Source organism: Brachycentrus maculatus, unplaced genomic scaffold (assembly GCF_059751285.1).
Source record: "Brachycentrus maculatus isolate JH-2025_06_01 unplaced genomic scaffold, ASM5975128v1 h1tg000099l, whole genome shotgun sequence".
Lineage (NCBI taxonomy): Eukaryota > Metazoa > Arthropoda > Insecta > Trichoptera > Brachycentridae > Brachycentrus > Brachycentrus maculatus.
This window is the reverse complement of record NW_028280853.1, coordinates 774,960-801,944: the sequence shown is the minus strand read 5'-3', so window position 1 is coordinate 801,944 and position 26,985 is coordinate 774,960. Positions and strand designations below refer to the sequence as shown.

Genomic DNA, 26,985 nt, shown 5'->3' with positions numbered 1-26,985 from the left:
TGGTGGCCGAACGCGTTCACCACTGTAATATGAAGGCGGATAGCTTTTGAAAAAAATACCACGGTGAAATTTCTATGTAGGTAAGTGATAAAGTGATCGATAATGGAGGTAAGAGCAAAAAAAAGTAGGTATAGGTCTCAAGTGACCTAATACAGCACAGATTCGATTGCGAAAAATTAAAAATTAAATTCGTACCATTTGTAACCTGTTCCGCGAGTTGCCAATTACGGCTGTGAATATCTATCTACCTTTCACAATATTCAGTTATAGAAACTGTTGATATGAGAGATAATAGACTACCCATGACAGGGCAATCTCTACTTAAAACCGTGGTTATCATTTAGACACTCATAATTGGCCAATATAAGGAAATGACAGTCGTCTTCGGTGTTCTAGCAAATGCCAGTTTGTGGCAGTGTTTTTAAGTCTAATATTTATTTAATATGATCCTTTGTAGACTGGTACCTGAAGCGGGAGGCTGATCACCTTTCCTTCGTGTATTTAACGATCAAGATTACACTGTTTCTATACGATGCAGTGCCCTATGCACCATTGGGTGCGGATAAGGGTTTGAAGAAGACCGTTTCATTTATTCGAGGGTTTGTGTTCAATCGAATAAATAAAATGATTAAAATTAAAAACCTAATTAAATATTGTTTTAAAAACACTTTAAATATTTTATTTTAACTTAATTATAATGTCTACCGGTTTTGAAACTAACCGTTTCTTTATCAGTCTTGATAAAGAAGCGGTTAGCTTCGAAACAGGTAGACATTATAATTAAGTTAAAATATAATATTTAAATAAAAATATATTGTTTTGAGTTGTTTTCGCTACACAAACATTCCTTGAAGATGAATTATTAAATCTGGTCATGAAAAAAAATCGTAACAAATACGTTTTGATCAATTTAATTGGCTGATATGATGTGAATAAATTTGATTGCAATGTTTTATAAAAGTATAATGCAAGACTTACTAATTTCATTATATTGTGGTGATGAATTGAAAAAAGAGATTTCCAAATATGGTCCATATCCAAAGGTATTGAAATTAGCTTACCTGAAACAAACAAAAAAGTATGAGCAAAAATTGTCAGAAAGACAAAAATGTAACGAAAAGTAATGCTTATTGACACGAAGTAGATCAGTTCAATATTATATTATATCTACAACTTTCTTTACATAAATGTCTTATACTGGTTTCACTGAGCCTCTCCAATAAAGAGACTAAGCTCTTGTGCTTGGAGAGAGACTTACACTCATTGTATTGTTTACACTCATGAATGATGTAATAGGATTTTTTCCTTGCATTATTTTTTTCAACGAACATGTATAAAAGGCAAGATTTTTTTTTCATAATTTTAATACCTTATAATTTTTATACGTTATATCTGTAGGAAGGTTATTGAAATATTTTGTTCCCTAATATTTGAATTCTGTTGGAATTGTTTGGTATTGCATTTTGCTATTGTAAAATCGTTTTGGAATCTCAAAGATGAACTTTTGTTATGATTAAAATATTTAGCACCCTTTAATAGTTGAAGAATTGTTATTTTCTTGAAAATGGTTTCTACATTAGAGACTTGAAATGTTGAAAGGAGTTTGTATTTTCATCTGATGATGAGCCCAACTATAGTTCTCGTAACTAGTCGTTGTACATTTATAAACTCGAAAATATGGCATAATACAAATGTTTTATTTTTATTTATTAAATATTGCCTCCGTAGTGTAATGGTCAACACGCTCGGCTACCATACTGGAGGTCCCGGGTTCGATTCCCAGGGAGGGTTAAATAAATGTAGGTGATTTTTTCACTCTAATATTTATTCGATATTACCCTGGACTGGTATCTGAAGCGGACGGCTGATCACCTTTTCTTCATGTTAATGATCAAGATAACACTGCGTTCATTTGATGCCGTGCCCTATGCACCATTGGGGTGCGGATAAAGGTTTGGAAATATCTTTTAACTCTCTTAAGAATCGATCCTGGGATATCCAGCATTGTAGCCAAAAGCGCTTACCACTACGCTATGGAGGGGGAAAAACATGGAATAGAATGATTGAATTTACAACGCATATTTTGATAAGATATTTCATTTATTTTTTGTTACACATACATAAACAATAAGTTTAAGAAAGCGTACAAAATGATTTCCGCTACGGCCGCTATCGTCTGGTAATTTAATAAAATAGAACCACGCACTATTGGGGTATTAAATTACTTGTTCTAAGTTCTGAAACACAGTTCAGCTTGAACTGTCAGCTTGTATGATGGATGTCCCAAATGCACCAACGCATCGCACTCGCGTCTGTCACATCAATCGAAGACGCAAAGTGGTTTAAAAATACCAATGTGAGTTTGGAATACCGCGGTTGAAACGAGAGACATTCGGGAGAACTTGATGACGTACGTAGATCATAGGTTGATGATTTACATAGATCATGGATTATTATAATAATTTTTTTTTACCTAACGTTAAAGTGACTCTGAAATCTAGCTACGGCTTATACAACACCACTTATCATGACCCTACTCAGGCTTCAACATTTTAAGTTTCATAGCCAATGATTTCAGAACATAAGGATTAAAAATGGTACAAAATATATTGATAATGCTACCATCATGAAAACTCGAAAAACTTACTAACATTTTTAAATTCATACATGTATTCCTAAACATAAAAAAATGTTTTTTTGCTGTATTACCTAACTTCTGAGTGACACTGAAATCTAGCTACGGCTTATGCAACATCGTTTATCATGGCTTAGGCTTTAACTTTATAAATTTTAAAGCCTTTATCTACTCGTGAGTATATTTGCTCTATATGTTTAATGTTACTATACTTTCTGGGAATTCTTGAGTGAAAATGCTATACAAAAACTTTAAAAATATATATATATATATATATATATATATAAAGTTAAAAATTACTTAGCTTTATGCCAGTGTATTGTACAGTATGGGATCATTGGTTGGGGTGGTACGAGTAATGCATTATTAAATAGTGCATTATTAAATATAACAAAGAGGAAATATTCAACAAATTACAGCTTAAGACAGTCAAACAACTATATGCTAAAACTATCCTTACATATGCATACAGTAAATTTTCTCACATAACCTTAAAAAGGACCTCTCAAAAATCACAAAAATCACAAGAAACATACTTTATGGCAACGCATATAGAACTAAAAAACCCAAAGCAGAGAAATACATACCTTTTTTGGCCAAAAGAACTTTGATTATTATGCAATAAAATTGTACAAACTGCTTCCATTATCAATTAAATCATTACAAATAGAAACCAATATCGCAGGAGGCTATCCCTCATAAAAATAGGCCACAAGGCCTACACCAAGAAAAAGAGGAATTTGTTTTCATTTAGTATTTAAAATACATTTATCCATATAAAATCCGTATCCTAATAAATAACGAAAAACCTCGATTTTTTTCTGCACTTTTTCTCGAATCTGAGCTAACTACGATATTATACATATGGTTGTTTAATGAAGGTAGATAATATGAAACAGGTATGAGAATTAATGACCTATTATTAGGTACAAAATTAAATTTAATAGTAATTTGCGGAGCACTTATTAGAGCACTACTCTCAGATAAACGATTGGTCAAGAAACATAAACTACATAGTTCTAGATATTGATTCACTAACTACGTAAACCTATAATTCATTAAACCCGGTGTGTTTTTGTTCTCATAAATAACTGAAATCTATAATCTTCGCAATCGTAACTTGTGTTTTTTGCCGGGTCGGTTAAACGGTGCGGATTTTTTTTAGCTATCCGGTGATGTATCGTTACGGTTATTGGGGACAAGGCTGTTGCAAACATCTTTGCGAATAATAATATAATAATTAATACCGTGTGTTCTTTATTGCGTATAAAACAATCCGAGACTTTAAAACAAGTATTATTATTCTATTATTAACGATGCTGTGACGAGGAAAAGCGAGTACACTTAGGTCTGTTTTTATGCGGATCTTTTTTATGCGATTTTCAAATGTAATGGAACCTATCCCTTATTTTTGTATGTAGTTCAAGTCTTTTTTATGCGAATTCACATGAAAATATCTAAAATTTAGACTTGTGCAGGTTACAACCGTAAAAGTGTAATTGCGTCACTGGCACAAAGTTAAGCTCAAATCATACAATCATATGGATATTGAATTAAGAAAAAAGCTCCTGTTTTTATTTTTATGATTTTAAATAAACATTTTTTATGCGATTTATGGTACATTCTATCATATTGATTTAAAGTTATGCAATTTAAAAAAATAATGGAACCTATACCCCAGTTTTGTATGTAGTTGAAGTCTTTTTTTGTGCGAATTTTTTTTATGCGACTCCCAGTGGAACGTATTTATCGCATAAAAAGAGTCCTAAGTGTACCACCTACAGTGATAAAAAATATTGGTGCATTATAATTTACAATTTACTAATAATAACATTTTTGTATTTATTTATTTGCTCATTCAGGAACATCATAAAACAAAATAATAGATAAAACATAACAACAGGCAATTCCTCATATTATGAAAAATAATTAATGAAATTATTGGTGATGTATAGCTATTAATAATTATTTTAAAACAAGATGAATTTTATTTTTCATTGTAAATAAAGTATTAAACAATGTATTTAAAAATTGTTGCTCGTCAACATTCATCAATTTCTCAGTACTCCCTAGACCAATTCCACTAAAAAACTATTCAATAATACGTAAAATAAAAACAAAAATATTCTGAAGTTATCATTCTACAATTTTTTGGTTTTCTTTGATTCAGATGTGATTTCTAGTGGTATATAAACATAAGAACAAGAGCTATATCGAAATCAGTACAACAAAAGTATGTTTTTTTGGTTGAAAAAATAAATATTATCTTATACACATCTTTCTTTATTTCAGCATTTAAAACATTTTCACAGCAGTTAGATTGTTATGATAGCAGGTTAACAATAGTACTTTTGAATAGTACATCAGACCAGTCTGATGATGTCGGCAACGACGAAACCCGGTCGCTGGTCAAATAAAAATAAAGTGGAAAAGCTAAAAATATTGGTTTTAATCTAACAATATATTAAAATGCAATTCCATCACGAAGTGTCAGTGGATAATATAAATCTATTAAATAGTACTTTTGATAATTTATTTAAAGTTAACGTCTGTCTTTAAGTAATAAAATATTTTTTTTCGAATAAATATTGTGTCGCGTTGTGATCTCGTGGTGAGTGTCAGAGTTTCTCGGTTCGAACCCACTCTACCACAATTTGATACCTATTTCTAATAATGAGCCGCTTGGGTACACAGAAATAGTATGAAATTGAAATATTTGTGTAAATGATAAAAACACAAATATTTCACTTCTAAAAAAAAATAAAATTACAGGCAAATCATAGATTCCTGTAAGTAAATACAATGCCAAAATAAATAAATAAATAGGGTGTACTTCTACTAATTAATCAATATATCATTCAGTTACAACGAAAAGTAAAAACACACCTTTTTTTTTAAAGATGCAACAACTTTTAAAATTACTCGTTTGTAATATTTGCGAATGTAAATAAAGCATTGCATTGGGTCCATGACTTAGTGCCCGGTATTGTCCAATATTCACCCCTCTGATTCGACGATAACTTTACGCACCATAAAATGTTCAAGCACAAAAATAGACCGAGATGTTCTCTACTTTTTTGTTTTTTTAACGCTAAGCAGTTGAAGATTGATTTCTTCGTGGATGGTGGTCTTCCGAATTCCTGCGCACTTATTTTCGGTCACAAACTGGCAAGATATATCAGTGATCTGATGTAAAAATAGGTATTCACAATCCCTAGCACCGTTCCAATCAAAACAAATCCCCTAAATCCTTTTTTACCAGTATGCGATGTCAGGAATTTTCCAAAACTGTTTCCCGGAAGGTATGTCGACGCAAGAATATTTATTACCCGTCTATTAAGATTGGTAAAGACGTAAACTGCGGAATGAAGGACAGTAAAAACATTTTTTTAATCGAATTTAATTTTTAAAGTGTGTAATTTCAAACGGTGGTTTTCTTTTCACGAAAACCTGAATATAAAAATGTAGAATTTTCAAGCGGTACATAACAATGCAGAACTTGTTTTTTACTACCGATGATTACTTCTACGGGTTTGAATATAAACTAAAGCATTAGTACGAATATTAAATGATCTGTACTGAAAGTGGTGGGTAGGATAAGTGAAGGGGGGGGGGGGGGTAAGTTAGGGGGTGGTGTTTGAGAATAACGGGAACATGGAAAGCAATGGTGGAAAATTTTGAAATAATATATTATATTCTAGATTATTATTTTGATTATTTTGCCTATATATGATACTGGGTGTAATCATTTGAGTTTATGTGAGTTAAATAAAGGATTTGTTTTATTACATTATCTTAATGTATGTTACATAAAGTAAATGCCAAAATAATAAATAACATAACATAGAATATAAAATAGAAAAAAAACGTATATTATTAGATTAAAACCAATATTTTTAGCTTTTCCACTTTATTTTTATTTGACCAGCGACCGAGTTTCGTCGTTACCGACATCATCAGACTGGTGGGAGGCTATACAAATTGTTATGTTAAATATAAAACAAGGCAGGAGTTGATAACCATGATTTGATATAATTTTCTGGTTATCATGGTTATCAACTCCTGCCTTGTTTCATATATAACATAACAATTTGTATAGCCTCCCACCAGTCTGATGATGTCGGTAACGACGAAACCCGGTCGCTGGTCAAATAAAAATAAAGTGGAAAAGCTAAAAATATTGGTTTTAATCTAATAATATATTAAAATGCAATTCCATCACGAAATGTCAGTGGATAATATAAATCTATTAGAAAAAAAAGTGTTAAATGCGTGTTTAACAATATGTTTGTATGACCGCGGTTCATGGAGGTATTCCCCGATTGTTAATTTAATAAAAATGTAAACTTTTAAATACGAGTAAAATAAGAAATGCAGATGATAAAGTAGGTACTAAATAAAAAGAAAATGATAATATCAGCAATAGCTAGGCCTCTCGCTTGTGTAAGTTGTTCGTTGTTAAATAAGTCATTTTGAAAAATATACATGGTAATTTTTAAGTTAACGTCCCACGTATGTCGGTACGTCAAATAACTGGTTTCTAAGTATTACATATATTTTTTAAGCTGAATGTTGTGAATAAGCCATTGCGGAATTGATTATTTCATTGTAATGATGTACTTATTACTTACAGATAACAGAGAATAATGGATCTAAATGATTTGTCGTTTCCGGCCGAATACGTAATAGCCCAAAGGCAATTCTTGAATTATTTATAATACTAACACCCAGTCAAAGATTTCGGTTCAAATTATTTCTACAAACAACGTCTGTATCATAGGTATACGTGTTTGATGTTTTATAAATACATAATTGTATTCTGAAAACAGAATTAACTTAAATCCGGAGGTCATGTCGTGAGGGAAATATATAATAAAGTAATTATGAATACATCGTTAAGTTTGAAAAATCTATTGTGGTCCGTGTAGACAAAGAGCCACCGAATTTAAAAATCACCGAATCAAGTAACATTTTTTCTAAATAAGCCGTTACTCAATTCGGTTTTTAGTTTCGATCGCTTAAAACTAATCACGCCAATGCACAAACTTAGTTGCGTATTGCGTATTCATAGCTTTTTTATATATGTACAGAAGAGCAGGTTACAATGCGAATTCGGATATAGTGTTTTTTTTTTTAGCTGGTTTTTTTTTGCCAGATTTATTTTAAGGCGACCAGCGTAAAAAAATACATACAAGCGTTGCTAAACAACAAAAAACTGCAGAGATTACTGTTTTTTTTTGTAAAGCAATTGTGATATAATTTTTATTTTTATAAATAAAAATTATAATTTTTATTGTGATATAATTTTTAAATTATTGTTTTTTTAAATTATTGTGATATAATTTTTATTTTTATAAAAATTATTTATATTTTTTCAAATGTTTTGTTCTATATAGAAAAAAAAAACATTATTTTAGACAATTCGTTTACACCGCGGTGATCGTATAACGCGGGTCAGATACATCACTAAAACCGTGTTATAACCGACTTCCACTGTAATTGTCAATTTTCCATTAAGAACTTAAGCTCGATAATAATATTCACCGAGAAAAAGTATCGAATACCGTCCCAACCGAATAATCGAAAGAAAAAGTAACAGTTACCCGTTAGTCACAACTCTAGTAGTTCCACGACATATCCTAACTTCTTTACAATAATAGCTTTATAATTTGTCATTTCCTAATTTACTTTTGAAGCTCTCAGGAAAGCGACCGTCGTTTTATTTCAAAGCTCGAAGGCTTGAAAGTTTGTATACTGCAGCTGTCTAGTTCACAAATGTCTAATATGATTGACGAACGACGCCATATGCAAAAATTAAAATATCTTCCGATAGGGTGTTTAGTTTTGCGCCAACCTGTACAGCACAAAATGGCTAATACGAGATAACAAAATTTTCAAACGTATAAACTTTACACTGGACTGATTGATATTGTTATTTTTTCAACCTAAAAACTTAAAGAAAAAAATATAGAAAATATTTTTTCAATAAATTGAAGCCAATTATAAAATGTGATTGACCGAGAAAGCTCGCAACCTATTGAATGCGATTCTAAATAGGAAAGATCGATGTGATTTGCGGCGACGTTGAAAACGCAATAAATAATTATGTAATTAATTTCCTTAAAAGCTGGCGATTCGAAAACTCATTAAGGGTAATTAAATTGACTCGCATGTGCGAGAATTGATAGAGATTTTAACACTTAGCTACCAGCACGTACGAAACACGTTTGTCTGAGATAGAGTGATTAAAAAGATGAATGGATGATGGTCATAAACACCGCAATACCATATAGGAGGCATTGCAACTTTGGAAGTTATGAGGTAGTTAGGATGTATCAGATATGCCAAAGTAATGATGGATGGAGGCAATTGATGTAACCGCTACGACCTTAGTTTTTTTTTAAAACAAAAACCAAAAAAGCTATGAGCTAAAACTAATATTTTCTTGTCGTCTCAACATAGGTGAAGAAGAATATGGAAGTCTGGGCATTTATGGGGCTTTCGACCGTCATAGGCTGGTTTAAGTGATCACTTTACACACGTGTAACATTCACCAATTCTACTTAAATTGACAACCACACTACTCAAATTCTTGGAAGTTCTATATATGTGATCCAATTTCAGAACATTGTGCTTGAGTCAATAGAATTTCACTAGAGAAATCTGTTGGTGAGATGAAACAAGCTTTTTATTTATTTATTTATTTTCATAATACATAGATACATTCAATATACATATTCATTTCATATACACATTTATTATACGTATTACGGCTCTTTAGGCATGGCCTGTGTTAAGCCGAATACTAACATGGTAATACAAAGTTTATGTATATATTTTTTTTAATTTTTAATATATATATATTTTTTTAATGATTAGATTATAAACATAACATACAGGAGATATAAAAATAATTTATGTTTTAAGGTTTTTCAATGTGATAATTACACCTATTTATTGAGCAGAAACTCTTTCATTTGTATGTGAGGTCCGAATCCTGGATTATAATCGTAAAAAAAATGAAAAACGAGTTAAAATTACTCAAGAAAACTCCCATCCTTTAAAGAAATAACGATTTTTCCAATAACTAGTTGATTTTGTAAATGATATATCATTTTTACATTTTAAATACATTTTAAGCACTTTTTAAAATAATCCGATCTACCTTACTTTTGCCACTGCAGTGTTTTTGTCCTGTGGACTTCTTACATGTTTTATCTTTCAACATAAGTTGCATTGTCTCAAAGGAACTGCATTGACATTTTGTGGTGGCACTGCTATTTTATACACTATCAGATTACGACATTTAATTATGTTACACATACTAGATTACTATGTATGCAAGAACTTTAAGATCGCGTTCTATCGGATTTGATAAAAAATGCTTTATTTTGATTTTTATTATGCTTATCACAATTTTGAGGAAATGTATATTTAAAATGGAGCATACGATAAAGACGTATATCCTGACATAAAGGATTGAGTGGGGGTTTTTTCTGCAGTACCAAGTCTAAGTTTAGAACGGCTACTGATAAGCTAAAGATTGACATGATAGCTAATCTCCACCAAGGAGCGGTTACTAATAAAATGAAGAAAAATCTAATTTCATTAGTTAGGATTGGGTACAAAGGGATGGTTCCGTGAACAGAATAAGACGTAGGTACTATTTCTTACTTTACATTCTTAGATCTTCCGTTCCACTTCTAAAATTTCCGTCACTTTTTGTCCTAACTCTTAATTTTCTCGATTCCCACTACCAGCTAAACTTTTGAATCTATTTTCCAAGTGTATATTTTGCCAAATTAAGTCAGTGGGTATATATGAATATATATATATTTACATCTCACCAATAGATGTCTCTAGTGAAGTTCTAGTGATTCAAGAACAAGGTTTCTAAATTGGTTCATATACATACTTATATAGAATTTCCATGAATTTGAGTAGCGTGGTTGTCAATAATGGGTAGAATTGGTGAATGTTACACGTGTGTAAAGTGATCACTTAAACCAGCCTATGACGGTCGTCAGCCCCGTAAATGCCCAGACTTCCATATTCTTCTTCATCTTTGATGAGATGTCAAAAAATAATATGAAAATAACTCCTGTAATTGGAGATAATCCATATTTTGTGAACAAGTATTTGGACACACTCAAAATGTTGTAAATAAATTATCTGGTCAAATTATGTATAAGCTTAGTAATAAAAATGAAAATGGTATTTTCTGGCGTTTCTCATGTGTGTGATTATAATCCAGGATTCGGACCTTACATACTAATATAAGAGTTTCTGCTTAATAAAAAGCTTCTTTACATCTCACCAATAGATGTCTCTAGTGAAGTTCTAGTGATTCAAGAACAAGGTTTCTAAATTGGTTCATATACATATATAGAATTTCCATGAATTTGAGTAGCGTGGTTGTCAATAATCGGTAGAATTAGTGAATGTAACATGTGTGTAAAGTGATCACTTAAACCAGCCTATGACGGTCGTCAGCCCCGTAAATGCCCAGACTTCCATATTCTTCTTCATCTTTGATGAGATATCAAAAAATAATAAATATGAATATATAAAATAGAACCCAGTCAGGGATTCAAAATGGATGAACCGAAAAAATACTTTATGAAAAGATATTTGTATTAGTGATTAGTTATATTTGCTCTTTTTTTCTTTAAATATGCTTCTTATCTTATGTTTTTTATGGTTAATTACTATACCATTTATTAGTTTATATTTTACACGTTGCCCTGTGTTTTCTAAATTATTTTTCAATCTTGAAAACCTTAATTCCTTGTCCAAAAATGAGTAAAGAAAATTACTCGTCGGGAATATTATATATGTGACTTATGTATGCAATATGTTTTAATAAATATTTGTACAAGTTTCACGTTAAAACAGGAGATGTTATAAATAACGTAAGTAGTTACTATCAGTGTGAAAAGATAGTATTTTAAGGCCTCGTTTTTCCATTCAACTAATGTTTCTGGTTTATATAGATGTAGAAGATATGCTATGTGAAATGTGCACACCTACTCATGTAAACACGATTATGGAAAACCTGAATACCTATACAACTAAAGAATGAAGTAACTTGTTAAAGATACATCATATTACAAAATCAAGCTATTGGTGTAAACATAGGATTTAATGTTTATAATAACGTAGAAATAATCATCAATTAAAATAAACTAACAAGGCTCCAATTTGATTTATGTATCGAGTAAGTACCAAACGTAATTTAGATATTATTTTTTAACATCTCATCAAAGATGAAGAAGAATATGGAAGTCTGGGCATTTACGGGGCTGACGACCGTCATAGGCTGGTTCAAGTGATCACTTTACACACGTGTAATATTCACCAATTCTACCCATTATTGACAACCACACTACTCAAATTCTTGGAAGTTCTATATATTTAAACCAATTTAGAAACCTTGTTCTTGTCAGCCCCGTAAATGCCCAGACTTCCATATTCTTCTTCATCTTTGATGAGATGTTGAAAAATAATATGAAAATAACTCCTGTAATTGGAGATAATCCAGGTTTTGTGAACAAGTATTTGGACACACTCAAAATGTTGTAAGTAATTTAGATAAATATGTAACTAATAGTCATTTTCTTTGTATTAGATATGTTATCTGGAATGACGAGATAATAAGTAAAAATAAATAAAATATGTAAAACAGATACAAGTAGTGCATACTACATCTATTAGCATATTTGTATGGCAAGATTGGTATGAAAATCCAGCCAGTCCAATTTAATGCTGGCATCAAATCATTGAAACCGGCATTTGGTCAGCTAAAGTTAGAGTCCTGAAGACGGTTACAATTTTTTATAAATATTCATGCAATTTTTACATCACTGGTGGTCGTTGATCGTTTACAAAGGCTATTGAAGCGATTGTCATTCTCGAATTCTCATTGACGGCGAATCATGGGAATTTTGAGGGATGTCAATATTCATAATTTTATTGAATATCACTGGTATGCTCGACAGTATGTATCGAAATATATTTAATTAAAATTACTGTCCAAAGTAAGAATTTTCACAAACTAATTTTAATGCTTAAGTCCTTATCATTCCTACCATATATCGAGTATAGCTCAACAATATATGGTGCAATTTCTAAAAAAAATACAAATAAAAAAAATACATATGCTACAATGTTGCAATATAAAACTAATATAAAAACCCTTTAATATCTATTTTGTATATAAATTAAGTTATTGGTGTTGGTTAAAAAATAATCAGTTAGGAATTAAACAATGCTAAGGGTTAAGCTTGCTGCAGTGGCGTTTCAAGTAAGTACATAGTTTCTTCTATTTCAGTACGTTATTTAGTGAGTGAATCAGCAAGTACTAACTGCAAGTAAAATGGATTTTGTAAACTAGCATATCCATTTCACTATGTTACAGTCACAGCCGTGACAAGATATATATTACAGACAATGACCAAACAAGGCCAGCTCGAAAGGAGCAACTTGTGTATACAGAATACATTCCCTGCATTCTTGTGCCTGATGCTCTCCTAGCAGTTGTGGATTCTCCATTACTTTAATGGGAATCGGAGACAATAATGTGGATCCTATTTGTATATGGGAGATGCGGAGAAAGGGAGAAATGTCGATGATGCTGAGAATGTTTTTAATCACTTTATAAGGAGTCACCTGGCAGCATTAAGGTTTGGCCACAAACCGAGAACCAGTTGGACACATGAGTATTTTTTATATCCGTGAATCGATTATGTGTATGCATCGTATTGGAATTATGCAATCTGAACTAGAAATGAGAAAACTTATTAAAATAGATGAAGATAGTAAAAAAAGACTAATAGTATGCAATTATAATATAGGAACGCGAAAATGACCCACGAAATTATGTTTTTTGTTAATAACTACTTTTGGGTATAAAACATGGAAGTTTTGTAAGGTATTGGTAAGGTCGCTTAGAGAATTACAGAACTGAGATATGCATTTGCGAATATGTGAAGTAGCGTACTTCTGACATTGAGGAGCAAGTAAATAGCTTCTGTTTCTCGCCATCAATTATATTGTATATTACAATGTCCAGTTCAATCCGAGTTCATATAAAATCCCATGTATTGATTCCATGCTCCCCTGAATATTCCACATTTAAAGAAGGAGATAACAGTAGACTAATAAATAGCCTTGGAAATTAAAGCGCTATCGTAGAGCTTTGCAAATATAATATTTTATATTTGCAAAGCTCTTAGAAGGAGGTAATGCCCAATGAACAAAGTTTAAGAAACTTGCTAACTTTTGATCATAAGATGACCACAGCCTTCCACAAATCGCATATGATGACTAAAATCTCTTCGGCGATGTCCACATAGATAAAAAAAAGAAGATGCTCGTTGGAAGAAGTGAAAAGTTGCCTTAAGGAGTATTCTGAATCTGGTAACTATGGCATCTATGGTACGTTTAGAAAAATATAAATAAATGTTGGAAGCATCAGTTAAGCACAATAATGTAGAGTACCAGAATCACCACCAAATCTAACCTCTACTATTTTGAGAAATAAAAAGACTTTGTTTTTTGATCCACTCACATTTTTATTAACAACCAACTAGTTTCGGAAATAACCTGTTGCCCTCTTCAGGGTTTAATTTATGACTAAATAGTTTAATAGTAAAATTACTAATGCTTAATTAGTAAATGTAAGTCATAAGTTAAACCCAGAAGAGGGCAACAGATTGTTGCCGAAACTAGTTGGTTGTCAATAAAAATGTGAGTGGATCAAAAAACAAAGTATTTTTATTTCTGAAAATAATATATCACTATGATCCACAGAGTTAATGCTTTCAATATTCAAAATATAAACCTAACCTAACCTAATAAACAAAGAAATAATCTTTACAACATTTTGAGTGTGTCCAAATACTTGTTCACAAAATCTGGATTATCTCCAATTACAGGAGTTATTTTCATATTATTTTTTTGACATCTCACATTTTCATATTTCTTGACGGTCGTCAGCCCCGTAAATGCCCAGACCTCCATATTCTTCTTTATCATTGGTGAGATGTCAAAAAATAATAAAGAAAGAATCAACCGATGCCAAAATAAAAAAGTAATTAATTAACTCATTTAACTATGAAACCTTAATGTGTGGTCAAAACATAACACTGGACGATAATATACGAGTATGTATTCACGGAAAGTCGTTAAGCAAAGTACTAATACGCCGAACGGTCAAACATCACTGGATGGAATCAGCTGGCCTGTGTAATACAAACATGAGGCGAGTGTGTAATTTGAGGGAGATAAAATGATTGTTACAATTTATAGGTTAAACGCGGAGGAGAACTGGAAACGATACGGCGTTGCATTAAACTACACGGCACCGAGATAATGCACACTTAACGTGTATCCCCCGGTATGCGAGGTAAATGTATTGACCTGCGAAATGTGCATGAATCATTGCGGTATCCATACATGCAACGAAGGAACTAATTTAGCGCTGGTTCTCATTGTCATATCCCAGCCAGAGATAATAAAATCGAGGACTTGGCGTCCTGCTAAGAATTAAATTGCATACGAAATTAAAACGAAAAAATATGATGAATCTCGCCAAGAAAGGAAGAAATCGGTGTAGAAATTTATGTAAGGATACGTTATTTTCAAACATAGCGATCATTGATTGATTTTTTTATTTTTTAAATAAAAACTTGTTTAATACTACTAACTTATTGAGTTTTGTTTCAAATATTTACTAATAATAAGCATATAATTGAAAATCAGAATAATTTATTTCATATCGTTATAGTCTTAATAGCGCGAACTAAAATACTTCATACGCGGTGTCGCCTCAATGATTTATTCTCGGAAGCTTTCGGAAACGGATTCGGCAAAACAAACAAAATGTAAATTTTCTCTACCAACCTTGATCTTCACACTGCGGATGCAACTCAGACAGAGCATCTTTCATCAGACGACACGGAATAACACAACAAACACAATATGCTTAATGTTGCACCTCAAACGTCTGACACACTCGTAATTTAACAGGAAAAAACTAATAGTGAGTGATGATTTGGAAATACAAAACATAACACACAAATCACAAGATATAAAACACACCGAAGTTGCTAACCTTCAATAGTCAAAAGTCGTAAAGGTTTTTGATCTGGATAATGTGAATGAAACAAAAGAAAAAAGCGAAATAACCATAAAATTATCAAAAGCACAAAAAACTAAATTTAACGACTTGAATGTACATTTTAGAGTATATACCATATTACCGAACACTGCACAAATAAAATGATGTTAAAGACATGTTAATAGTGATTTCATACACCTACGAAAAACTGTACAAATAACTGTTATTTCACACGGTGAGTTTGTGTGTGATATGTCATATGATGCAGGAAAATTTCGGTTGAAAAATGTTACAAAATTACAATGAAAATATTGAATGAACGAATTTCACATGCACAAACGCAGTGGCAAACGAAGCGAAGCCGACGCCACGCGCGTTCTCCTTGTCGGACTATCCCGAAATAACACCAAAAATCTCTCCAGAATCTAAATTGGGATTAAAAAGACCATCTTATGGAATATAGCTCTCCATCCGTCCGCCGGGAGATGAATCCCAAATATCCCGACGAATTAACGAGATATGGAAAGCAGCCGTCACGATTCGGAGATACCAAACCCAAGACCAGAAGCGAGTTAGATAAAATACGGCTGATAATCTAGAACAGCGGTCGGGGAACCGGGTTAAATTACCTTAAATGGGGTGAAATTGATATTTTAGTAAAATAGGGATTTTTTTCAAGTATGTTAATTCATAAACCTGTTAGTATTTTGACAAAATTAAACAATTCAGGTGTGTGCGTGAGAAGTAAGAGACGCACGATGTGTGTGTTAATTTCAAACCAAATCTGTCGTCTTTTTGGTTGTCAAAAGCTGCAAAGGCTTTCAAAATTGCACATGAGAAGGCGGTTAAAAATTTTCTGCCATTTACAACAACCTACCTTTGTGAACAAGGCATTCCTACTCTAATAAACATATTTACAGAACTTTTGTACGAAGAACAAACAGCGATTAAATGATACTGTATTCAAATTGCTCTTATATAAAAAAAGTCCCAATTTCGAAGTAATTGTATCAATCATGAAGCGACATAATTTCTCCAAAAACTGAAAAGGACACATTTTTCGGCTAAGCACTTTAAATTGAGTGATACATGGAAAAGGACACATGAAAACCTAAATTTTTGTTTGATCCTACTTGTTATTTTATTTGTCTTTGACATACTCATTATTTTCATGATTACTTATATTTTCTCTTTTTTTTCTTTAAATATGCTTCTTATCTTATGTTTTTTTAAACGCCTATTTACTATACTTTTTATTGCTTTATATTTTATATTGTGCCCTGTGTTTCCTAAATTATTTTACAGTCTTGTAAGCCTAAATTCCTTGTCCCAAAATGAGTAAGGGAAATTACTCATCGGGAATATTATATATGTGACTTATGTATGTATTTTTTTTAAATAAATATTCGCACAAGTTTCACATTGAACAGGTAAGAGATGTTATCAAAACGTAAGTAGTTACTGTCAGTGTGTTTATTCTGTTCGTCTATGACATACTTACTATTTTCATGTACCTTTTTCCGTGTAAATTAATCCAATAAATAATGTTTATTAAAAATATACATCGTTTCTCTTCTTTTCAAAATGAGGGGAAGGGGTAGTATCGACTTACGCAAAAATATTTTGGGGTAATGGTTCAAAAAAGTTCCTCGACCGCTGGTCTAGAAAGTGCAGCGGAAGGTAGGAGACAAACAGTAGAAAATGCACTTACATTCCTAGTCTCGTTTTCCCGACGTGACGGAAGTAATATTTCGTAAGTTTTGTGGGGGCAGATGATAGAACGCTATTCGCTTGTTCGGCTGTGGCGACGTCTGCGGTAAACCTACCGTCGGCGTACCTTTGTAGCCGTAATAAAGAGAAAACCATATTAATTTTACGCCAACTTAGGATACGTTACATTATATTAAAGAGACATTTCAACAAAGACAACGCAGGTCACTCACGATCGGTCATAATGTTGTAAAACACTTTTGTACGCAAACAGTCGAGTGGGAATATTTACGATGTAGGCTTTAAATTCTCATTGATTTACTGTCGAAAGTTTGTAATAGATGTTTCATCTGAGAAATAAACAAAATGAAAAACGATTTTGGATTAGCAGTAAGTATTGTTATTTAAAAAATAATAATTAACTAACTAATTAGTTAAGTATAATCGTTTTTCATATTATAATACTCACATAACAAGGTATTGCAAATATTCAAATCGAAGGTGCCAAACAATCTTCATTTTTCAGATGAAACATCTTTAACAAACTTTCGATAGTAAATAAGTGTGAATATGAAGAATTGTACTCAAATTTCTTCTTCTTCTTTTTCTAGATCCTAGGGATCTGCTTGTGCCCCCGCTTGTAGCTCTTGGGATGTTGACTCCCAGCTGTCTTTCAACCTTTTTGGAGGTCTGCCTGGGGGTCTGCGTCCTTCAGGGATTCCTTGAAAGGCGATAGGTGGAAGTCTGCCATCTGACATTCTTTTTACATGATCATTCCAGTATCGCCTTTGTTGTCGTCCCCACCCCACGATATCCTCCGTCTTACACATGCTCCGGATGTCGGTATTTCTTACTCGGTCTCGCAATGTGTTTCCGGTTATGGATCGGAGAGTCTTCATCTCGGAGGTAAATATAATAATTTAAAATAGGTACTTTATTTTAAATCAAAATTTTACTTGTTCATCAGGACACGTGTTTCGTTGCATTCTGGTCCATTTTCAAACACCGTGTTTGAAATAAGGTGTTTGTGGAATGCATTGATACACGTATCACAAAAAAATTGAAAAAAGGTATTAGCCAATTCAAATACGAATTGTAAATGGACAGATTTTACCACAAAATGAACGCCGAATCAATTAATGAAATCATAAAGATGTTGTTTTGCGTCCTCAAAATGACATAAAGTTGAGGATAAAAAAAACTTTTAATCTGTTGAACTAATGCGTAATAAAACTATAAGTAAGACGTTACATTAATTTCGAAACAGTTTTGGAAAAGGACCCCATAATCAGTGAAACACGCGACAAATCACGAATATGTAATCTGAATATCTCGGTGGGGGTCTAAAAGCCTTAGTCAAAATTGTACATGTCATGAAATTATCGCCTTCAAAGGAGTGGTGTAATTTTTGACACAAATCTCCGTAAATAGATGCAGCTAGTTGTTCGGTAGTGCCGTAACTGGTGTTTAGATTAGACCAGGGGTCGGCGACGTGTGTCTCGCGTGTCACATATGTCTCTGTAAGAAATTTATGTGGCTCTATCGTTGTCAAAGTAAAGTGACATTTATAGCAGAAATTTTGATTATTTTTTTAAAACTATTCTATGCATATTCGTTTTTGTTTAAGCACATATAAGCCCGCATAAAACCTTTCTCTTGTTAAAATGTAAACAATGAAATGAAAACAATCTTTGAAAAACCACGTTAGTTCATATTCAATATGCCAATAAAAAGCTGGTTTGATATCAAATATACCTTTTTATACGCAAAAAAAGTATCTCTGATTAAAAATACTTGTAGGTTCCTTTAAATATTACGTCAATTTTTTTTTTTAAAGAGAAATATTTGCGTTTTTATAACTTACACAAATATTTCAATTTCATACTATTTCTGTGAGCCTAAGCGGCTCATTATTTATTTATTTATTGGAAAACCAACAGAATATTTACAAAATATAATACAATTAAATAAAATAAAATTCCAAATACAGGTTTTCACTTAAAAGTAATAAAAAAAAAACTGTCATGTACTCGTACATAAGTGTAACTATATGGCATTGTGCAAGAGGGTGTGTGTGTGTGTGTATGTGTGTATGTGTGTGTGTGTGTGTGTGTCCCGAAAAAATTACTACTACTACTACTACTACCATCACGCCGTTTCCCCGCAGGGGTAGGCAGAGAGGATGGAACGCCACACTCTTCTGTCCTGACATACACTCCTAGCCTCCTTCACATCCATACATCTAGTCATACATGCCCTCCGATTACGCAGACTTTTGACACCTCCAGATTTTAGGTTCTGATTGATCTGATCGTGCCAAGTCTTTTTCGGTCGTCCACGTTCTGTTTTCCCTCTCACATTCGCCACATATATTTTCTTAGTCATTCTCTCGCTATCCATTCGCTCCACATGTCCATACCACCGCAAAGAGCTCTTTCTAATCTTTTCAATTATTCCTCGTTCAGCCTTACATTCCTTTCTTATCTCCCCGAAAATTTCCAAACCGTTTTGCTACTCACGTTTGGCTCTTTTGGTCCAAGAGGTTGCCGACCCCTGGATAAGACAAAACGGGTCTAGTAGATCCATGATAATTGTTGGTGTATTGCTTTGCAAAAACACTTCTCAGCTATAATTAACGATCAGTTTAATTAACGGGCGGTGAACACGTCAATTCTGACACTGGAATGTTACGTCATGATAAGACTGATCTTTTTACTGATTAAGAAAGGCATAAACTCGAATGGGTGACTCTTTAACGTATACGCATTGATGATTAAAATATATTTTGTTTAAATTTATTTATATTTCATCATACATATGTAATAAAATACCTAGGTACCTACCTATACATTTTATTAAGTACTTACAAATAGTACCTACATAAAATAGTTCTACCACCAGATGTCGCATGCGTCGCACTGAATAAAACAAAAGACATCACATAGAAAAAATATAATATTCTGAACTGTCAGAATCAGATAGATAGATAGATATAAGAATATTGGAAAGGTTAATTAGGAATAAACTTTAATTATAAACTTTAATTACAAAGCAACACATTGTTTATTTTATTATTATACACCCACTTTACAAATTATTTACACCCAATTTACGAAGAAAAATATTACCACGTTATACATATAATAATAAATTGCAGTAATGTGCCATCGCCGAGTTTTCCCGTATTGAGGACACATTTTACAATACTAATTTATAACATTTTCGACATCAGAACATAGATGAAGAAGAATATGAAAGTCTGGGTATTTATAGGGCTTATAACTTTACACACGCTGGTTAAGTGATCACTTTACACGCGTGCAAGATTCACCATTCTACCCATGATTGACAGCCACGCTGCTCAATTTATGGAACACCTACATACTCGTATATCCTTAATCTCATCTGTGCCATAAATGGTTGGATTGGGAAATCTTTAATTTAACAGGGACCCTTTTATTTAGGTGTATGCAAGATCCTAAACGGATTGTTTTACGTAGTGGAAAACGCCTGAAAACATGATTTTCAATCAAAGATTTGTGACAGTATTTGGACACATTCAAAATGATTTAGGTATAAATATATCATTTAAACCACCCTGCAAAAGGTCATCACAAAATTTAAAACTTTAACTGGCACAGAAATCGTGTTTTGATTTTTATTAATAATATTTAACATATTATGAAGTTATTTTTGTTGTTTTTAATATATATTATTATTATTATCACGAAAGATGGAAGATATGTATAAACATAATAAAAAATATAAAATTTATCCATCACATTGCGGTATTTGGCGATATATTGTAAAATTTGCAGAGCTTTTTCTGCCTGAATATATTTTCAGCTCACATCGTAAGCTTTTGTACATATCGTAGTCGTACAGGAGAAAGTGACTAATTACCAAAACGTAAAAAGTTCAGGAGGCCCCATTTAAGTCACTTTTGCTTCGCAAGAAAATAATCATAAATGCAGTTAGTCATTTTTAATAAATCAATATATACATCCAAGTTTAAAATCCTTTGGGATTATTTTCAGGGCAGTATTAAGCTAGTAAGATATCAAATAGTCAATGATCACGGTTTTGTAAAAAAAAATGCACTTGGTCACTTTCTCCTGTATGACTACGATATGTTGATTGTAAAAACGACATAAAGGGTTCTGTTTGTTTCATATTACTCAGATTGCTTAGTTATCGTGTCACAAAACACTCATTGTTGGAAATCCAATTGTTTAAATAAATTCTTACACTATTTATATGAAAGATACCGTCCAAGAAGTCTAATCACCAGAATTTGAGTAGAAAATCAAGTCACCAATCAAAACATGTCGTCCCTTAAACGCTTCGCTGTATCGATTCGAAAACAATGTATCTAATTATCTAAAGATGAACTTGTACGTCCAGGGAACTAAGATTATAATTACAATACTTGTCATTAATGAGTTAAGTCTTCAAATTTAAATGAGCGTGTAACGGTGAAACGAAACTAGAATCAAGATTAGAAAATAGTTGGGTACGTAGGCATATTGTATATCTACTCTGGGACGATGTATGAATGCTAATGAATGTGACAGGGTGAGCTTAACGGTTGATTTCTGCTCACCCTGTATACAAGTTTATAAAATGGTTCATATTGAATCAAGAAAAAAGTAAATCTATGTGTATGTTTTAATCATAAACGCATGCAAACGCTTCATGTGATACTACTAACATTAATTTTCATGGATTAAAAAAACTGGCATGTAATGGTTAATTTTTTAACCATTACATACCAGTTTTTTTTAAATTTGTTGATTGTTAAGTATTTTGATTTTTTATGGGTCTCTTACACACGTTTGTACGTAGTAGCGTGGATAGATAATCAATTAGGGTAGGCAGCAGAGGTAGGTAGTAAAGTAAGCTGGTACTACTTACTAGTGTAGGCAGTAGAGGTAGGTAGTAAGGTAAACTAGGTAGTATTTACTAGGGTAGGCAGCAGAGGTAGGTAGTAAGGTAAGCTAGGTAGTATTTACTAGGGTAGGCAGCAGAGGTAGGTAGTAAGGTAAGCTAGGTAGTATTTACTAGGGTAGGCAGCAGAGGCGGGTAGTAAGGTAAGCTAGGTAGTACTTACTAGGGTAGGCAGCAGAGGTAGATAGTAAGGTAAGCTAGGAGGTAGTACTTACTAGGGTAGGCAGCAGGGGTAGGTAGTAAAGTAAGCTAGGTTCTACTCGCTAAGGTAGGGTAGATACTGGTTGCGTTTTTATACGGGTATGTCACGCGGGTAAGTTAGGATAGGCAGTGCTTTTCTTCCTATATGGAATGCAAGCCCCTGTTGTACGAGTATACTAACTACAGCTTATATTTTTTATATCCCTACCTTATAATCATGAAACATATAAATCAGTAGATGGTATTCAAGAAAAAAATGCGTTTTTAAAAGATATTAAAAAAAGAAATTACCGTTACTCTAAGCAAAGGTATTTATTGCAATCACTATTACTGGCGGTTAATGTGAGCTTAATTTTACTTAAATTTGTGAGAAAATGAACAGTGGGCTAATATCATATCATTAGATCAATCTCAGGAAGTGTCTTACTCAAGTATTTTTGTATAGAGTTGTCAAGAAATTTCAAGGAGACCCCCTGAAGCTTGTTCAAAGCTAGTATCACATGATGTAAATGTCTTGTTTTAAATATTAAGGAAAAAAGTACATACAGAGTAAGGTTTCCTTAAAAACACATATCTGAATATTTATGGATTTTGGTAAGATTATATGTTAATATTTTAATTCATTATATGTTTAATGTAAGTTTTTATATGGGTAAATTTATTTCATTATGGGAAAAATAATGACTAAACCATTACAATCAGTAAAATCAAAAGATATTTCAAATGTGATAATTTTTTTCATAAATTTCTAATCATTTATTGTATAAATTTTTTGTAGATAGTGATACTTGGAAACCTGAACACATTGTAAGCCAGGCTATTGCCATGGACCTTCTTTGAAAGACATCTAGAGGAAGACCAAAAAATTCACGGGTGCTACAGAAAGATAACATAATTCGAAGGCCTAGGTGACGTAAACGATAGAAGGATCTTCAACCCGAGGACGAAGAGAGTTGACCCCTACAGTCTACAAAGAGGATGAGTTACAAATTTGAGTAGTGTGGTTGTCAATCATGGGGAGAATGGTGAATGTTACACGCATATAAAGTGATTACTTAAACCAGTCTGTGACAGGTCGAAACCCCTGTAAATACCCAGACGTCCATATTATTCATCGTCTCTGCTGACATTTCAAAATGTAAATATAACTTCTAGGTGGAGAAACCCAGATTTGTGAAAAAGTTTGTGTTGTTTTAAATATGTAATGAAAACAATTTTAAAATAAACAAGTATTACAGAAAGATGGTATTTGGAAGATGGATTATTTACATATAAAACAATAGTAAAGTTTTTAATATACTTTAATATAATATTTAAGACTGCTTGCTCTAAATTTAATAATTTAATGAAAAATTAGTTTTAATTCACAAAACTTGAAGAAATTATTACTTTTCATCCCCAAACAATATACAAATCGCTATTTGAATTATATTATCGATTTGTATAATTTTGTTTTTTGTCGTAAAACTAAATTTTCAATCTAACAAAATACTCCTTGTAAAACGGGTTTTCGTTATCATGGCGCCAAGTTAGTCACACGTGTACACCGTGACAGGTCAGAGTATTGTTTAGTTTAAGTGTTCACGGGTAAGTGTATTACTTACGGTGAAGTTGCATGATAATTGTGTTTTGTATCTCACACTGATAACAAATCTCGGTCACAGAAGGAAATAAGGAAAACAAAAGAGCATAATAAACTACTTGTAAGTGGCTATGCCCAATGAATAGCTTTGACCAGAGTGGACAATTTCAATGATTTTAGTTTTTTATTTATTTTATTTTATTTTAAGAATTTAAACTTCTTAAAATTCAGAGAAATAGGCCGTTCAATATAATATTTAAAGCATATATATTTTATAACGATATATATATATTGTGGTATGAAGTATATTTTGTCCGCCTCCATAGTGTTCAGCACGCTCGGCTACCGTTCTGAAGGTCCCGGGTTGATTTCCAGGGGGGTCAAATAAATACAATAAAGTGATTTTTTCACTCTAATATTTATTCCATACTACCCTGGACTGGTACCTAAAGTGGAAGGTTGATATATGTATATTAATTATTGAATAAATTGAATTGAATTGAATTGAATCACCTTTCCTTCATGTGTGTAACGATCAAGATAACACATAACTGCGTTTGTATTATATAGTGCCCTATGCACCATTGGGGTGCGGATAAGAGTTTGAAGGAAGGAAGTATATCACTCCAAAATGCACCGAAAACGGTTTAATTAATTTTTGGGTAATATATTTAAAATTAAACAAAGTTATTGGATTGAATTCTATTTTTATTTATATACATAATATGTGACGCGTTAAGTCTTATTAAGACATTATCAAACACTCAAACGCGTCACATATTATGTATGTAAATAAAAGTACAATTCAACCCAATAACCTTGTTCAATTTTGGATATATTACCCAATTTTTTAAAATAGAATTCAACCAACAGTTTGCAGTTACAATAAATAGATTTTGTTAATGCCGATATATACGTTGAGGCTTTCTATACTTAAATTTCTTAAAAATTAGAGAAATAGGTTATTCAATAAATCTATATATCTTAAGGCATACATATCATATCGCGATATATATTACGGTATTAGGTATATTACTAAAAAATTCACCGAAAACGGTTTTATTAATACCGATATACACGTTTAGGCCTTCTATACTTCTTAAAAATCGTGGAGAAAGGGCATTCAATTTGCATATCTATATCTAATAGTATACATATTATATGTATTGTATAAGGAATATTGCTCTAAAATACACCGAAAACGGTTTTATTAATGCCAATAAATACGTTCAGGCCTTCTATACTAGAGGTCAAAATAATAATGGCGAGACTTTGTATTTTTTTTTGGGAAAATTCTATAGTTTTCAGTGTTACCATATCGCTCACTCCTTTCAAGAACGTCATAAATCAAAAAACTTGATTTTTCAGGAGAACGTTTTTAAAGTTTAAAAATATAACACAATGTACTAAAAATAAATATCAAGCCACTTATTGAACTTTTTACTGTGCAACAGAACTTTTTAGGTAAAACCTGAAGGTTTTTTCTCCATTTGAAAAATATTTAGTTTATTTAAAAAAATAATTAAACAAAACCTTTTTTTCTTCAAAATACAAAAACAACATTTTCTGCCCTGTAGCGGGTAAATATTGAGTAAAAATATGCCGCTTTTTCTGGGATATAGTACATTTTCTGGGCATTCCGAAAACATGCACAACTGAAAATTGACGATTTTTTATTTATGACGTTCTTGAAAGGAGTAAGCGATATATATAATGTACATATGTTAAATATATGAAACTCTACGTAATTTTTGTATAATAGAAATCCATCAATCCACGAGAATAATTTAAAAAAAGCAGCTGTACCTTCTGTGTTTATTAAAGAGATGTAAAAAATATAAATCACTGAATTAAAAACTATGAACTAAGAGGCGAAGAAGTCATAGTCATAAAATATAATCAAAGAACAGACTCAAAATGAGATAAGAGCTATTTAAAAATTAATTCAGATAATGTTGTAACATAAATTTTATCACATGTATCGTTTTAAGGTAGCTTAGAAGTAAAAATAATATTTTGAATACATAAGTTGACATGTGCATAATTTATCTCGTATAATATCATAACAAAAACATGGAATTTAACCAACGAATAAAAAATCCCGTTATTACGGAAAAGAACATAATTTCAATAATTCATATAAAAAACAAACAATTAATGCATGTTTTATGTAATGTAAGATCGTGTGTGAATTCGAAATTAAGTTGAAGGTTTAAAAGTCCATAAACATTAAGAAACCAGTCGCAAAACCATTCGTTAAAATGTTTGTAAAAAAATTATAAATCATTAATCAACAATTTCAAACACGGTGTATTAAAAATCCTCAACTATGCTAAGCTTTCAAAAAACCTCGATAAGAAAAACTTCAATGCTTGGTTGTATGTTGTATGTAAATGTTTGATACGTTATTGTTGAAAGAGCGAGCTTAGCGTGTTGTTTTTGTATTAAAATATTCTAAAGGTGATAAATTATAGGATCTTTTAATGACTGATTGACGCAATAAAGGTTAATCTTATGCAGGCAATGCCTCTCCTCTTAAAAGTTTATAATATTCTAGTAAAACAAATAACTGTTTGACGCCCTTTGCCTCATAACGGTGTAATTGCATTAGTACTCGTATTATACAGTGATACATCGTGTACAAATGAAGTAGATGCTAACATTTTAAGTCATAATATTAGTCAAATTAACGGAACGAAACGAACCTATGAGAGTATTTCTCATTATCTCATTAGCCTTAATGACCTCAATATAAGAACGACCAACAAACTATTGTACGAAGATATATTG

General features: G+C 31.9%; 1 protein-coding gene across 4 annotated transcripts in view; it reads right to left on the bottom strand.

The window, feature by feature from the left end:
• klar (klarsicht) overlaps window positions 1-26,985 on the bottom strand; it is a 536,062-nt gene that overhangs the window by 469,180 nt on the left and 39,897 nt on the right. The window contains exon 1 of one of the 4 annotated variants that reach the window (XM_088258603.1): window positions 15,539-15,592. The exons of the other annotated variants lie outside the window; for them this stretch is intronic. Coding sequence (XP_088114729.1) covers window positions 15,539-15,577 — 39 coding nt within the window. The 5' untranslated portion in view covers window positions 15,578-15,592. Of the gene's footprint in view, window positions 1-15,538; window positions 15,593-26,985 lie in introns of those variants that run through there. 4 annotated transcript variants of the gene reach the window in all.